At 36.7% G+C, this 16,247-nt stretch overlaps 3 protein-coding genes across 4 annotated transcripts; 1 reads left to right on the top strand and 2 right to left on the bottom strand.

The window, feature by feature from the left end:
- Nucleotides 1-188: 188 nt before the first annotated feature.
- On the bottom strand, nucleotides 189-2,753 carry acbd7 (acyl-CoA binding domain containing 7). Its single transcript, XM_077214166.1, has 4 exons — nucleotides 2,476-2,753; nucleotides 1,724-1,841; nucleotides 1,554-1,616; nucleotides 189-517 (listed from the first exon to the last, which is right to left on the bottom strand). The coding sequence occupies exons 1-4, from the start codon at nucleotides 2,485-2,487 to the stop codon at nucleotides 444-446; spliced, it is 267 nt and encodes an 88-aa protein (XP_077070281.1). The 5' UTR covers nucleotides 2,488-2,753; the 3' UTR covers nucleotides 189-443.
- Nucleotides 2,754-4,011: 1,258 nt separating this feature from the next.
- rpp38 (ribonuclease P/MRP 38 subunit) lies at nucleotides 4,012-5,901 on the top strand. 2 transcript variants are annotated; one of them, XM_077213906.1, is made up of 2 exons: nucleotides 4,012-4,113; nucleotides 4,238-5,901. In XM_077213906.1, the coding sequence occupies exon 2, from the start codon at nucleotides 4,256-4,258 to the stop codon at nucleotides 5,087-5,089; it is 834 nt and encodes a 277-aa protein (XP_077070021.1). In that variant the 5' UTR covers nucleotides 4,012-4,113; nucleotides 4,238-4,255; the 3' UTR covers nucleotides 5,090-5,901. The 2 variants fall into 2 exon arrangements, with proteins under 2 accessions (XP_077070021.1, XP_077070029.1); XM_077213914.1 differs by having other exon boundaries at nucleotides 4,027-4,113; nucleotides 4,243-5,901.
- On the bottom strand, nucleotides 5,184-14,849 carry nmt2 (N-myristoyltransferase 2). Its single transcript, XM_077213896.1, has 12 exons — nucleotides 14,664-14,849; nucleotides 13,785-13,902; nucleotides 13,545-13,689; nucleotides 11,414-11,532; nucleotides 11,189-11,280; nucleotides 10,038-10,154; nucleotides 9,737-9,907; nucleotides 9,509-9,617; nucleotides 9,188-9,358; nucleotides 8,927-9,094; nucleotides 8,629-8,766; nucleotides 5,184-6,778 (listed from the first exon to the last, which is right to left on the bottom strand). Exons 1-12 carry the CDS (start codon nucleotides 14,774-14,776, stop codon nucleotides 6,758-6,760), a joined length of 1,482 nt encoding a protein of 493 aa, XP_077070011.1. The 5' UTR covers nucleotides 14,777-14,849; the 3' UTR covers nucleotides 5,184-6,757.
- Nucleotides 14,850-16,247: the final 1,398 nt, after the last annotated feature.

The following is a 16,247-nucleotide window of genomic DNA, read 5'->3' as shown; positions in this document are numbered from 1 at the left end:
GGCCTTGCATTCAGCATGCATTCAATCCAAATGGGGTTTTGTGATGTCTGTGCTTCAATGAGCACTGAGAGGACAAAGAAGGTCTTTGTGTAAGGGCACAACTACTGGTCCTCTAGCTTAATACTAATGAAGCAATACATAAAAAGATTTTGTAAGGATATTGAAAATAAAGAGGACAACATTACCAAGATATTTGACAGCTTTATTCAATGACTATTTTGGCCAGATGACCCAAGATTATATGCCTACATCTTTAGGTCACTCTGATTGGTAATGAGATATTATCAGGTGGTATCACTATAATACCAGTTGAATTATCTGTTAATCTTTATCACACAAGAAAAATAGATTAAATAAAAAAACTAGCTTATTGTTTCAATCTTGCAGCTTTTTAATAGTTAAAATTTTATATCTACGTAAAACTAAGAAGATGATTTTCTCCATCACATTCCATACTTTTCAATGACTTTCTTGGCCACAGAAATATAGGCATTCATGGCATCTTCTGGTGACATTCCTGTTGGAGAAAAGAGTGAAGACAAAATGAATCAAGCTGTCATCAGAAACATTTGAAGGGTCTCAGATATAACCTTAGCCGAGTACAAATCTGAATACAATTTACATACAAACAAGTAGAGTGTATTTGATTACTGAGCAAACTGAGCAAAGTATGACATTCTGTCTATTGCAAAACAACCTTAAAGGGATAGTTCACCCAAAAATTAAAATTAGCCCATGATTTACTCACCCTCAAGTCATCCTTGGTGTATATGACATTCTTCTTTCAGACAAATACAATCATAGTTATATTAAAAAATGTTCTGGCTCTTCCAAGCTTTATAATGGCAGTGAATGGTCGTTTCTGTTTTGAAGTCCATAAAAGTGCATCTATATCCATCATGAAAGTGCTCCACATAGCTCCGGGGGGTTAATAAAGGCTTTCTGAAGCGAAGCGATGAGCTTGTGTAGGAAAAATATCCATATTTGAAACTTAATAAAGTAAAATAACCAGCTTCCGACCAAACGAACATACGGATTCCACTTAAGTCTAAAGCGCAACTTATTTGAGTAATGCGACATACAGCTGATATTTACGGTACGCCATGACGCACTACGCTACTTCAGACATTATAAGTTGCACTTTAGGCGTAAGTAGACCGCATTTGGCCGTTTGGCTGGAAGCTAGAATTTTACTTTGTAACCTGTTAAATATTAAGATTTTTCTTACACAAACTCATCGCTTCTCTTCAGGAGGCCGTTATTAACCCCCCAGAGCCATGTGGAGCACTTTTATGATGGATAGATGCACTTTTATGGATTACAAAACAGAAACAACAATTCACTGCCATTATAAAGCTTGGAAGAGCCAGCAATTTTTTTTATATAACTCCGATTGTATTCGTCTGAAAGAAGAATGTCATATATACACCTAGGATGACTTGAGGGTGAGTAAATCATGGGCTAATTTTAATTTTTAGGTGAACTATACCTTTTACTGCTTGGAAATAACGAAAATGTTGACTGGAAAAAAGCATTATCTATATTTTACTTACCTTTCCTTAAATTCCATGCATCCCATTTGGCTTTCCCTGTTAGTTCGATAAATCCAGGTCTACCTGCACAACACAGATCATACACATTTGCAATTATTAGATATAACTGTCAAGCTCAGGAGTATAGTTTAATTTAAAAAAAAAACTACATATTCGTACAATTGCCATACCAAAATTAATGTCCCCAAAGGTAGCTTGCTTGTAGAGGCCGTACAAATCTCCCATCTCCTTGTCTGTAGGTCTCGTCTTCACTCTCTTTATATCCTCTGCATATTGCTCAAATTCAGCCTATAGCCACAGACATCATGACTTATATTTATATATTTTCCCTGCAGTCCTATAATAATATAATCAAGCTCTAATGTGTGCATCTGCTTACACCTGAAAAAAGCGTCATAGTCTGACCCATTATAACCCATAAGCACTATCTTAATAATCCCTATGCATCATACATTACTCCCAGACTGTAGTTATGCAGCCAATGTTTAGTATTACAACGAACTAACAGTTGTGCTTTCCAACATGAATGATCTTTGTGCCCATATAAACACATACAATTTTAAGTGGCAACCGATAGCCTGTATATAAATTACAAGACTTTCAAATGGAAAACTAATTGTTTGTGGATAGTCTAGGCTTTACCGCGCAACTTTTTTAATACATCTGTTACATCTTTTAATACACTAGAACGACGTAATGCATTACCTAGCGCACATCAATACGCTGCAGATGAGAACACGAAGAAAATAGCATTAGCTTGTGTGTATACAGCAGTATAGCAATACAGTGTTTTTGATCTTTAACTTCCTACCTATACCAGGTGCTGACTTAAAGGAATATCCAAAGGGCTTGAATTCACGCGCGTTACATCGCAACAAACGCAAGGAACGTGAAATTAAATGAAAACAGTACAATTAAATACCTTCAAAGTCATTTTCTTAGACGAGTATCGTGCGGCTGGGCGCGTCAGCTAATACAGAATCTGAAGATGAATAGTTTAAGATGACAGCATGGGCGTCAAAAGCAAAAAAAATGTGGGTGGGTCATCCTCCAGATTTTTTTACTTGAGTAGATTAGGGGTGTTCCCGAAGACAAATACCTTTTTTAAATCTCTATGCAAGAGTGAAGTGAATGAGTGAGAGTAAAAATGAAACGAGCGCAAATCCGTCTATGTGTGCATCTCTCAGAAATCAGAGCTTGGCAAGAGTAATATAAACTCAAATAGGCTACTACATGTTCTACTAGGCTATGATATCGTATATTATTGTATGTATATTTAAATGATTTAAGCCTTGTACTATAGGCTACTTGAATGAGTGGAATAAGCACAGCAGGGTCACAAATCAAACAGCGCGTTATTAATTAATTAATTAATTAATTAATTTACCCCACCAAAAGAACCATATAGAACACGTAGGCCTACATCTCGGAGACGTCTATTTGATGCCGTCGTGTTTTCATCTGCAAGATGTATTTTATCGAGTGTTTGCGCATCTGCAATAAGTTTCTAAGACATTTACTGTCAGATGTTAAATAGACATTTAAAAGATGTTTATGAAAACTTACTGATATTTATCAGATGTTTGTACACAACCATGCTGTGTACAAACATCTTTTAAATGATGCTTTCACGATGATGCCCTTTTACCAGACATCTTAGAGAGACTGGCAGGTCACAGGTTCAGTATACTTTAGATTAAAGAAACTATTTTAATGGTCTTAACCATTCTAATCACAAATCAATGGTCAGGAAATTAGCAAGAATTTCACAAATACTGTAGATAAAGTAGCTTAGCATTGAATAGCCTTCCCCGACTTGCAGACAGGTTAACAGGAAGAAGTCAGTGTTGTTCCACTCAATGTTAATGTCTTCAAACAGTTGTTGAAAAATGTCTCCCAGTTTGTTTGAGTTTAATGTGAGACAAAATATTCACTGGGTTCAAATCTGAACTCTGACAAGTTACCACGGCTGATGAGCCTGATGGACTTGTTCTTAAGCCACTTCTTGGTTGTCTTTGAAGGTTGGGCAGGAACATTGTCTTGCTAAAAAACCTGATCATTCCTTACATAGTTTCTATTCTATTGTGTAGTAAATTCTATGAAGAATTGTTTAAATAGTATTCCCTTAAATTTTTTTCTAATCAGATTACATTAAAATGACATTATATATATTTTTTAATGACATAAATGGCCAACCGGTTACAATAGTTCTGTTTATATTATTATTATTATCAATAATTAATAAATAACAATTTAACGTAGGGCTATTTATTGTGTTTCATATAAAATATCTATGACCTGAGAAGTTATATTAGTAAATTGTAATACATGAAAAAAGACCTGCTGACTGTGATATCTAACCGGTTTATGACTGAACAGCTCTGCCCTTACAGAAAGTCCGTCGCTAGATGGCAGTGTGAACGTTGAACTATTTATTGTGTGACACCACAGAAAAAGACCTTTAAAAACAACATGTCTGCGCGCAGAGCAATGTGCACACGCTGTGGAAGTGAACCCCCTTTTCAACCTGTGGAATCTTGATTTCAGGCTGTTTTATTAGGTTTGTATGACATGATAATTATATGTATTGGTCCATTTGCAATACTATATAAAAAGAGTTTTGTTGCTGTAATTTTGTAGGCCTCTGAGTTTAATGATTATTGATGCTGAATTTTGCTTAAAAGCTCAGGTTTCCAGAAAGAATGTCTACCCCAGCGAAAGGGGCAATGAAGAAAGAAAAAAAGAAGCCCATTCCAGTGAAAACATCTCTGATTAGCCCATACAGACCAAGCTGGAGACCACAGGGGGAAAAGAGAGACAAGAGTTTCATACTGAACACGCTGAAAGACAAAATATCCGCTATTGGGCTTCAGAAACAACGTGTCAATAGGTTTCGCGAGTGGGGAAGCAGAAGGAGGGCAAGAAAAAAGGCACCAAATCCCACGGTGGATGCAAAACTAGCTCCCGAACCCGCAGGGAATGTACAACCCCTATCTAAGCCCATCGAACCGTGCTGGACCAACCCAGCCGTGAGGAAACAACTGGCCATTGGCATCAACGAGGTCACCAAGGGTTTGGAGAGGAATGAGCTGAGTTTGGTGCTCGTGTGTGATTCGGTCAGGCCAGCACACATGACGTGGCATTTAATCCCGCTGAGTAATACGAGGTCGGTGCCCGCCTGTCAGGTGCCCGGTCTGAGCGACAGTCTCTCGGGGCTGCTGGGTCTCAAGTGCGTTCTGGCGCTGGGATTCAAACGCGCTACCGAGGCGTTCGAGGATGTGGTCCGCGCGATCACGCCCGTGGTTCCGCCGTTCAACGTTGATTGGATTCCGACGGAATCAACACCGACAGACGAAGAAAGGCACACCGATACAGAAAAGGGACTGAAGAGGAAATTAGAAGATATATCGGATGAAGCCAGTGACGCCTGTCCTTTAATCCTCCAGCCTCTGAAAGTGAGGAAAACCATCCCGAATCCCACAAAAATTAGAAAACCGAAAAAGAAGGGAAACCAAAAGTTCTCATCAAGTGTTTAGCATAATTACTATTTAGGTGTTTGGACACATTAAGTGTTTAGTTATTTACAAAAATTTACGTGATGGTTATGGAGAGGGAAAAGACCCAAGTGGATTGTTTTTGGATGCTTTTATTCAGTCAAATATCCATGCTGGTATACCTTGATGTATATTTTTGACAATTAGTTATTTGGGTGGACCGTCATGTTTGACATGGTGCTGGTAGGTATTCCCATAGTTCCAACCTGCAATGGAGTTCAATAAAAATACTGTCTTCAGAAAGAGAAAGCCGATCATTTAAAACTACACAATTTGACATTTAAAAAACAACCTCTCTGAAATAAGGCAAGTACTTTGGGTGTTCTCGCCTTAACCCAAAAGTTTTAAACCATACAGATTGGGGGGGGGGGGGAAAGTTTCATGCTCATTTCATACAGCAAGCCTTAGAAAAAAAACATACACAGCAAGCCTTAGAAAAAAAACATACACAAAAGTGCCCTGAATGTTATTGAACGAAACCACCGGTTAAAATCTGGGACTTTGAGAGAAGTACCTTTCTTTTTAAGCATGTCTGAACGTGCGCTTATTTAAAAGCATATTGTAGATTCAGATACATTATAGCAAACCATGACAAGATAAGCTGTAGTAACACAAAAGAACTCCTGCTATATAATAACGTTGTTCACATTTCATTACGTCCCACCAGTGATTGTAACTGAACAGCGAGCAAAAACTCCTTGTGCTTAAGTATAGCAAAATTACCAGGGCCTGATCGCAAATGGACAACTTGAACGAGGTTATGTTTCATTGCAAAGAATACTGACGGCATAAAACAACAACAATAAAATGTTATATGTAGCTTAAATACAATTCTAAATATCAGAATTGTTTTACTCAAATTATAATTTAAAAACACTTAGATGGTAAAGAACAGAAACGGGTGGGAAAAGCTACTAAATATGTGACAATCATGGCTTCATAAAACAAAATGTAAATAAATTCACATTGATAATTCTAAATGTTTCTTTTGGACACACAAAACCTAAATAAAAAAATGCACCTCAGAGCAAACTGGCCGTTTTATAAACAAATTAATGTTGTGCTTCGAATTGCAATACATTCTTCCACATGTGTAACCATTTACGCTCCCCCCTCCCACAGACAGCAGGAACATATACGAACGGTATATGACTTCAAAGGCAGCTCCATAGAAAAGACTTTGGATTTCGACCCCCGTTACTGTTCCGTTGTAAACTTCACAACACATAATAAATATCTGGCATTAAATGTACAGCTTGCTAATTCACACAAATGTATCAACACTCCTTCATAATACAAAACAAATTAACAAAAAGACAAAAACCATGGGATTAAACATGTTCTGCGAGAGGATACAGATTGTATGTTAAGGAAAAGAAACAAACACTCCATGTATGTGTGTGTGTGTATACAGCTTGCGGATGTGTTTGACCTTGATAAATGTTTCTCACATTCTCAGAAAGAGAGTCAAAGACAAAGAGAAAGGAGGGGAGACCCCTCAATAACTGGAACAAGACCTAAGAGAGCTGCACAACATAACTCATTCACTTTGAATGGATGTCAGTTTTTCCTCTTTATATAGACTACGTCCAAGTCTGAGAATTTGAGATGGACCTGTGAATCAGTCGGCATCCAATGCGAAGCAGCCAGTTACTGTAAAACAAGGCCAACCTGGGGAGGATGGAGAAGTCAATTAAAACACACTCCAATAATGTTTCTGAGAACTAATTACCATCATGTATTCTCAACATTTATATGGCTATTTTAATCTCAGTAAAATGCTGATGGAGCACTAAAACAATGAATTTTTTTTTTTTAAATTTATCTACAAGGTAGTTTGTGTATATTATAATTATATATATAGTTTTATTTAGTGGGAGAAAGAGTTAAGCAGCATCAAGGCTGGGATTTAAATGGTTCATGATATACTAAATCAAATTTGCCTCGATCTTTTGACATATGAGGTCTCTACTTTATTAAAACATGATGCAAGTTTCTTAACTTAAAATGTCCTCTTATAAACAAAGCAATTAAAGCTCCAAAAACATCTTGTTTTGATATTACGGGATCTGGCGTCACACGGGCACACAAATTTGCATACAAACTGCCTCCAGAGCAAGACATTGACGAATAGTTATACATCATCTCGCACCATAGGCCCCGCCCACTGGCATTAAATCACTTAGCGGCTGACACTTCCCTACACTGGATGTGAGCACTGCGTCACTTCAAAAGCAAACAGAACCTATTATAATTACTGACGTCATCTACACTGGATACAATAAACAGATGTGCGTTCAGTTTCTGACATGCTTGAGTCTGTCGACAACAGGACAAATGGAAGAATGAATGAACGTTCGCTTTGATGCGTCCAGTTTAAACAGCTCGTTGCGCCTCTGTACAGACTTCAGAAGGATCCCAGCGTCGGAAACAAGTGGATAGTTTATTTAAAAGGCGCCCTGGATCACGTCGGAGGATTATAGATTTGTTCTGAGTATTTTGTTTTGTAAGGCACAGTGTAATGTAGTTCACAAAGAAACTTTTGTTGAAAGATAAAGCAGCCAGCTGTATTGGATCTGACAGCAGCTGCAATACAAACTGCAAGTAAATTAGGGCTGCACAATATATCGAAATTATCGAAATATCGCAAATGTATATATCACGATATGCATATCGCAACAGCTTAGAATAACTGGGGTCATGAACAAAAGACAAAGAGAAAATCACTCACTGCTCTTGGCTGAATAACTTTTGTGGCTTTGATAAGAATCAGTATATATTTCATTCATCCAGAGAAAACTAAGCATTGTTTTATTTTTACATTTGATTATTCCGTTTCTGTTGTTAAATAAACCTAATGTACGATAACTTGAAACCCTAAACCCAGTGGTTTACACTGATGTTAAAATAATACTTCTTATGCTACTGTAGAACACTGATTTTCACTTTCAGAAGTTGCAGGGATGTTTTCTTGTCAAAAAAAGAATGTGAAAGTTATATAATTTAACTATATTTTAAAGATAATTTAAGTTTATTTTACACACTTTAAGCATTGTCATATCACATATCGAATATCGCATTATTTAATGAGTTATAGCACTTTTCTTCAAGATCGTGCAGCCCTAAAGTAAATGTCAGTTTTATATAGATAATGTTTTCAAAACACTTACTCACATGCAATAGTGAGTGGACTGTTTCCTATGCAATGGCGTTAGCCAATCATAACAGTGGCCATTTACTGGCAAGCCTCAAAAGAGCCGCCCCTTAAAAACGGATCATTTCAGACAGAGGGCCAGAACTAAGGTTAGAAAATAATTTTCCCGCATGTTTTTTTAATTTTTTTAAAATTAATATATCAAATTTAATTAAATATATATATATATAAACTGGTATGATCTTGTAATATATATTTTATTACAAGAAAACCTCAAGGAACATATTAAAATAATAAAAAAACAAAGTCATGACCACTTTAAAAGATAATAATAACAAAACAAAAAAACAATTTATATCAATCTTACTTTCTCTGGGTCCATGGGAGGGCATTTCCAGTTGTACAGGTAATACTGCAGGTTACCATCACCAATCCCAAATTTGAGCTTTTCCAAGAAAGTCTTATTGTCCATTAGATCCAGCGCATTAAAAACATCAAAACCTTTCTGTCGCCCCGAAACATCCCGGAAAACAAAGGGAATAACAATTAGAATATATGAAGACACAATTTAACAACAAATCATTAGTAATCATCCATTAAGAACACAATCAAATAACTTCACAAACTCATTTGTGTTCTGATGTTTTGTCGTGTTGTGATCATACCAGTTTGGCTAGGATAAGAGCATCATTCATCAGGTCTATGAGCGGCGTCTCTGTATGGACATTGTAAAAGGAATAAGCGGCCTTCAGACTTTTGTGCAGTGGATGATGCATCACTGTAGATGGCAGGGTGTAGAAACTGATGAAGTCTGTTAGCATCCCATCAGAACCCTTTGAAGGAAGCAGAGTTATTACAAGAATATGAAGTTAAAGCAGAGTACTAAATTGTGAACAGCACGTAGAGATGAATGTTCAAGCTGGTACCTCAACTACATAAGTGTCAATGATGTTCTCCTGCGGTAGGAACCAGTGCTTCACCTCCTCTTCCCCCATGACAGGGCCCAAGTGGAACCGGCTCAGGTATTTCTGCAGCAACGCTGTCACCTGCTTCAAATCCCCCTCTCCCATCGACCTCAAACCAGGGGTACGAGTGCTCTTAAAAAAAATACAGAACGAAATCAGAGAATAACATTTTAAAAAAATCATATGGGTTTGGGACAACTTTCCTTTCTAGATGCACTTTCCATTAGTGTTCTTCTTGAATAAGGGCCAGGATTTTTATTTTGAAATGACAAAAAGGTTTACATCAGGTAATCTGTAGAGCTTCATTGTCCGTTGTAGTGTCATGTTTCTGCTGAGGTGGGAAAACTTAACCTCCACAAGCTTCCTGGGGTTTAGAGAGCGATGCCAGTATCTGTAAAGATACAGATATAAACAAGTTCAATTTCACAGAAGTGCTTCTAGTAACTCAAATGAGAGTAATTCACATTAATGGATTATTTAGTGTTGTAGCAATCCAGCTGGATTTGGTACCTGCATGTAGAAACAGGTTTGGGCAGAACAACACCAGCAGTGTACACAGCTTGGAAAATATCCTCTAAATTCACCCGCCGCGTGATCTCTCGGATTAGTACAGGAGCGACACGCTTTGAGCGCAATTTTTTATGCACACACAGGAAGTTAATCTCCACCATCCTCTTCAACCTTTGGATGCAAAGAGAATTAGTGCTCTAGTGAGGTTTGGAACAATGAACAACTCTCAGAATTTCCAAACAGAAATGGTTTAAAAGTTGCTTATGGCGCTGGCATTGATGTCATGTGGTAACATACTCACGTGTCATAGATGTGGATGTCTGCAGGAATGGCACTGATGAACCCAACCAGCTTCTTATTGGATGAGACCCTGACACCACAGTGCCACTGAGGCAGCCAACCTGGCGGACGTAACGCCCTTACAGTGAAAGAGACCAACATTAATGTAATGTTGTAAAGGCATTATCTCAGATGGGCAGAATATAATGCAAACTAGCGCTGCAGGATTAATCATATCGCAATTGCGATGTGAAGTCTATGCAATTATATGATGCAAAATGCTGCGATTTTATATGAAATAAACAAATTAGGGCTGTTAACGCAGCATCTGTTATTTTTTGTCATCCTTTGGCTAGTGTTACATGATCCCGCTCTAATTCGTGCAAATGCTTTTAAACCATTCATGCGTGACAAGTCAAAAGAGAGCACGCTGCCTGTGAATGTCCTGACTGTGCCTCACAGAAAGATGCGCGCCAGTATCATGCGCATGCACAGACCGCGCGCCAGAATACAGTTCTCTTTCGCGCTTGAACCAACAATAACACACACAATTATGCCAAAATGTCATTTTGTCGAGTATCGTCATAACATAAGAGCAGTCTTATGAGGGACGTAAAGAGTTGTGAGAGAATGAGGCGCGAGTGAGATCCGCGTCTCTGTCAGCAGCGGCTGCTCTTAAAGGGCCAGCAGCCAATAAAGCTTTCTGTCAGTAAAGTTAATCAATGAACAAAGGGAACAGAGAAAAGCACTCACTGCTCTTGATTAAAGAACTCTTGTAGCTTTAATAAGGATTATTCTATATATAATTTATGCAGCGCAGACTGTTTGATAACTTTATTCAATTTCTGTATACGTCCTACCTGTTAGACAGGAAGGGCACAGGTAAAAAAAAAAAAAAAAAAAAGGGGGGGGGGGGAATGGGGCTAGTCATTTTTATCCAGACATCAATGGCTTATTGATCATTATAGGTGTTATCAATCATTTAGTTGTTATTGCTACACATTTCAGAATTATCAATAATCTGTGTGTGCATTTTGCTTTAGAACCAAGCAAGTTGACTCATGTAACCATTTGTTTATTGTATTGCAATCGCAATATTGACCTCAATAATAGCAATATGACATTTTCCCCAAATCGTGCAGCCCTAATGCAAACCATCAAACAATCACTTACCATTTCAGGAAGTTAGGAGAATAGTCAAATCTAAACATGTTGTCATCATCCTCAACGTAATTTTCATTCAGCAAAGTGTATAATTCCTTCAGCTACAAGGCAGAAAAGAGAAATTATCATGATGGTGTATGCATAGGACTATTTTATATCTCAGTGAAGAGCAAAATCACAGTATAAACACTTTATACACTGACATTCAGTCAGTCATTTCACATATGTACGTACCACTTCAGCATTGCTAAGGTCCAGTGTGTCCCACATAAAGCCCTGTGGGAGGGAATATGGCTCTTGTCTGATATTTTCTTTATCTGGCTCGATTGGTCCATGAGTAGTCACCACCTCATCTGCAAAAAACAGAGGGAGCTCTTTAAGGTTGTGTTTACACTGCACGTCTTAATGAACAGATCTGATCTTTTGACCATATCCGATTTTTTGTCCCACCTGTTTACATTCACTTTAGACCTCACTGGTATCCGATATCTGTGTTTACATTAATACCCGCCCAAAATTATTCTGTTGGTGATCGCCTTCCTATGCAACATGGTTAAATGGCAATCCTAAAATTATTTTTTAATTCAGATTTTAAATAATTAATTTTGATAGTTCAGGACAATTTTATAATTCAGGCCATGATTATTGGCCAGACTGGATAAGCTAAAAGCTGTCATGGATGTTTGCAGTGCGAAATCTGACCGAATGGATATAGACAAGAAAATAAGGGTAATTTTGTTATTTTAGTAGTGCTGTACGATTTTTATTTATTTATTTGAATAACTTTAAAGCTGAGAGTTTTAGTGTGTGCGCATACAGGCACGCCTGCTTCGTAATACGGCATTAAAAAGCTATCTTTGTGGCCCAATGTGTTGCCCTCGCCTTGTGGTGTCAAGGGGTTTCCAAGGGGAATCGGATATATGTGACCCTGGATCACAAAACCAGTCATAAGTAGCACGGGCATATTTGTGGCAATAGCCAACAATACATTGTATGGGTGAAAATTATCGATTTTTCTTTAATGCCAAAAATCATTAGAATATTAAGTAAAGATCATGTTCCATGAAGATATTTTGTACATTTACACTTACCGTAAATATATAAAACATTTATTTTATTAAGTAAATACAGCACAATCGCAAACATAAATGGACAACTTTAAAGGTGATTTTCTCAAGGTTTCGATTTTTTTGCACCCTCAGATTCTAGATTTTCAAATAGTTGTATCTCGGCCAAATAGTGTCCCATCCTAATAAATCATACATCAATGGAAAGCTTATTTTTTCAGCTTCCGTGTGATGTATACATCTCAATTTAAAAAAAATTTACCCTGGTTTTGTGGTCCAGGGTCACATATGTGTTTAGACGTAGGTCAGATGTCCAGATATCGCATATGTACCAGATTTTCCTGTTTACACGTGTGCATCAAATGCCAATCTGTTTCAGATGACAGTAAAAAATCTGATTTTTGTGCAAATTTAAATCCAGCCCAAGTCTTTCAGTGTTGTTTATCCATGTAGAAATAATATATGACATAAAGCAGGGATTCACAAATTTTTTGTCAGCAATACCCTTTGACCTAAAATATTTTCTTGAAGTACCCCCTGGGATTTTTAAGTTAATATTTCAATAATTCAAAAACACATTCACACGTTTATGGTTCTGTGAAGTTGGTTAATGGTCACCTGACATGCAGGTAAACAAATAAATTATTTCATCTTTTATTAGTAAGTTTTTTGTTTGATTATTTTAATTTTAAATGAATCATTACACCAGGGGTTTAACACAACCACCTAAATAAGGAAATATTAATCCGATATAATATTATAAAACATTTCTATTTCAAATAAATTAATAAACCTTCTATTCACAAAAAAATCCTTAAAATCACCGTTTCTACAAAAACACTATGCAGCAAAAACTGTTTTCAACATTGATAATAAAACATGTTTCTTGAGTAGAAAATTAGCATATTATAATGATTTTTGAAAGATCACGTAACAATGAAGACTAGAGTAATCATGCTGAAAAAAAATACATTTTTACAATATATTTAAATAGAAAACAGTTATTTTAAATTGTAATATTTCACAATACAACCTGTATTTTTGATCAAATAAAAGCAGCCTCGGTGAGCATAAGAGACTTATAAAAAAAAGAAGAACAAACTTATCGACCCCAAACTTTTGAATAACTGTGTAACTAGACATCTTGTGCTTTCATTTTCAAGATGCTGAGGTTCAAGTTGATTTGTTTATTGAATACAACACTGTTTAAGGCTAAATGTAAGATTCTGTTCTGTTTTGAGTTTGCAAAGTTGCTTACAGTTGCAATCAAACACGTGCAAAGGTGACGTATGACTCACTGAGTTTGGGCACGGGTTGAGTGTCCCAGAACTGGTACTTGTGCTTTGTGGCCTCGTCTATGTTTTTGGCTGGACCTTGACAGGTAGACAGGAGCTCCATAGCTCTCTGAATGTCCTGCAGTTTTTGCATGGGAATGGCAGGGTTCTATGACCGGAATAGAGTGAAATCAGCTTTTTATTTTTAATAAAAACAACCTTTTGACAACATTACAAAGTCAGTGCATTATACAAAGCAGAAACCTTGATCTCCTGAGAATCAGAGGCAGAGTCAGACTTGGTTCCTCCTGAGCTTGGCTTCTCCTTCTTTCTCTTCTGTTTCTTCTTTTTCTTCTTTGCACCAAGATCACCCCCAGGACTCCTTAACAAAATAACACCTTTCAAATGCCAGATATACCTTCCTAACATGCATACGACCGTTTCTAGGATTCAAAGATGAGCATGACAGATGAAAGTGTCACGTGTGCTATAACAATAGCCTGGAGGGTGACTGTCAGAGAGAGAGAGAGAAAAAAAAACACCTAAACACAAGTGTGTGTTCGTGAAAGCAAGTCAAACTTTATGGGGCTTCCTGAAGGATGTTAGTCTGCCTGACAACAATAGACCGTTATCATCACCCTCGGTCCTTGAGCTGACAAAGATGCTCGACTGCAATGCTGCTGCTCAGCTCATAAAGAGGATCAAGCGTGTTCGTATTGTTCAGAGATGAAGACACACCAATGAAACCAGGCGCATGATTTCCACTGTCATTGTGTAAATATAAACAACAGTGGTGACTTAAAAACCACACATATTAACAAATGTGTTCAGAAATATATTGAAGAAGATACTGGAGGACTTGTCTTGACATTAATATCTAGCTAGCTAGAGCTAACTACTTTGATTCAAACTCTATATAAAGTAAATATCGACATTTATCTATGCTATTTTAAATGTTTATATATAGCTCTATCCATTACACAACTAACGAGATATTATGTTACTAGCAGACTGGTTTGAAATACAGTAATTCTCCTCCTGGATACCTGGTTGCTAAGCTAGCCGTTTGTTTACATCTCTGTAGCAGTTAAACGGTAACGGCTTGCCGAGGCTAATCCTCGCAGCTCTCCAGCGCGTGCTCACCCCTGCATGTGCTCATTTTCCTCCTCGTTGTCTCCGTCGATGCCGCAGGTGTCCTGGTCGTCCAGCTCCAGGCTCTGCTGGCTGGCCGCGGACTCGCTGTCCTCCGCCATCATGGATGAATCTGCTGCAAATCCTCACGACAGAACTACTTAATAAAAACCACGGAAAACAGCACCGTCTACCGATTACTGCCATTAACAGCTCGTGAGAGTGGAAATGGAGACAAGGACAGCTAACGTGATAATATGCATTTTAAAATGCACGGTTTAGGGTCCATTAATTGTATTAAAACTGTATTATCATATTCATTTCATAAATCATACGAATGATTTTTTAAATTAATACTGCTTGGACTAAAGGAAGTTGTAAAGAACGTGACAAGTGAATTATAGTGCAATTAAAACGTGAATGTCATCATCATTATTGCGAAATTGTATATTTTATTGTAACACGATAGGCTAACAATATTGCTTATCCTAACCCAAAATCAACTTTATGTGACAAAATGTATAATATAAAAACAACGGTATTTGCTCTCCATGGAATTTTTTTGCAAGTAATCATTAAAAATAAGTAAATGCTAAGTAAAACAACAGCTTGTAATTAAAATTTATAAAATATGCCATTTAAAAAAATGGTGTGTGCCATAAATGAAAAAAGAAATACATTTAACTCAATGTGAGTTAAATATACATTTTGTTTGTGGTTCTTTGCAATGCTGTAACTTATTTAACAACTTAGAAGCTATACAGGCTCGATATATACATATATCACAGTACATGTCAAAAGTTTGGAAACTTCAAAAATGTTTTTGAAAGAAATCTCTTATGCGCACAAATGCTGCATTTATTTAATTAAAATTCAGTAAAAACAGTAATCTTGTGATAAATTATATATTTTTATAAATTACAAAATGTAATTTGTACCTGTCATGGAAAAGCTGAATTTTCAGCATCATCACTCCAGTCTTCAGTGTCACATGATCTTTCAGAAATCATTATATGATGAAGATTTGCTGCTCAAGAAACATTTCGTGTTATGATCAATGTTGAAAACATTGCTGCTCATACCATACAAACATTTGTGGAAAAATAAAAACATTGAAGAAATGTATAATGTTGTGAGGGAAATGTATGTTACAAAAGATTTCCATTTAAATAATGCTTTAATAAATTTAATTTATGTAAATAAATGCTGTTCATTGAACGTTCTATTCATGAAAGAATCCTGCAAAAAAGTATAACCATTTCTACAAAAAGCTGCAAATCAGCCTATTGAAATTCTTTCTAAAGGATCATGTGACACTTAAGACTGGAGTAATGGCTGATGAAAGTTCAGCTTTGCCATCACAGGAATAAATTATGTTTAAATATATCAACATAGAAAACAGTTATTTTAAATTGTAATAATGTTTCACACTATTACCGTTTTTACTATATTTATGATTAAATAGCAGCTTTGGTGAGTGTAAGAGAAATTGTAATGTTTCCAAACGTTTGACCGGTACTCTGTGCGTGTGTGTGTGTATGTATATAAAGTCCCATATATATATATATATATATATATATATCTTTAACATCATCC

The sequence above is a fragment of the Siphateles boraxobius genome, unplaced genomic scaffold (assembly GCF_051911475.1).
Source record: "Siphateles boraxobius isolate OS27281-9 unplaced genomic scaffold, OSU_SipBor_1 12, whole genome shotgun sequence".
Taxonomy (NCBI): domain Eukaryota; kingdom Metazoa; phylum Chordata; class Actinopteri; order Cypriniformes; family Leuciscidae; genus Siphateles; species Siphateles boraxobius.
This window is presented reverse-complemented; position numbering and strand designations above follow the sequence as displayed.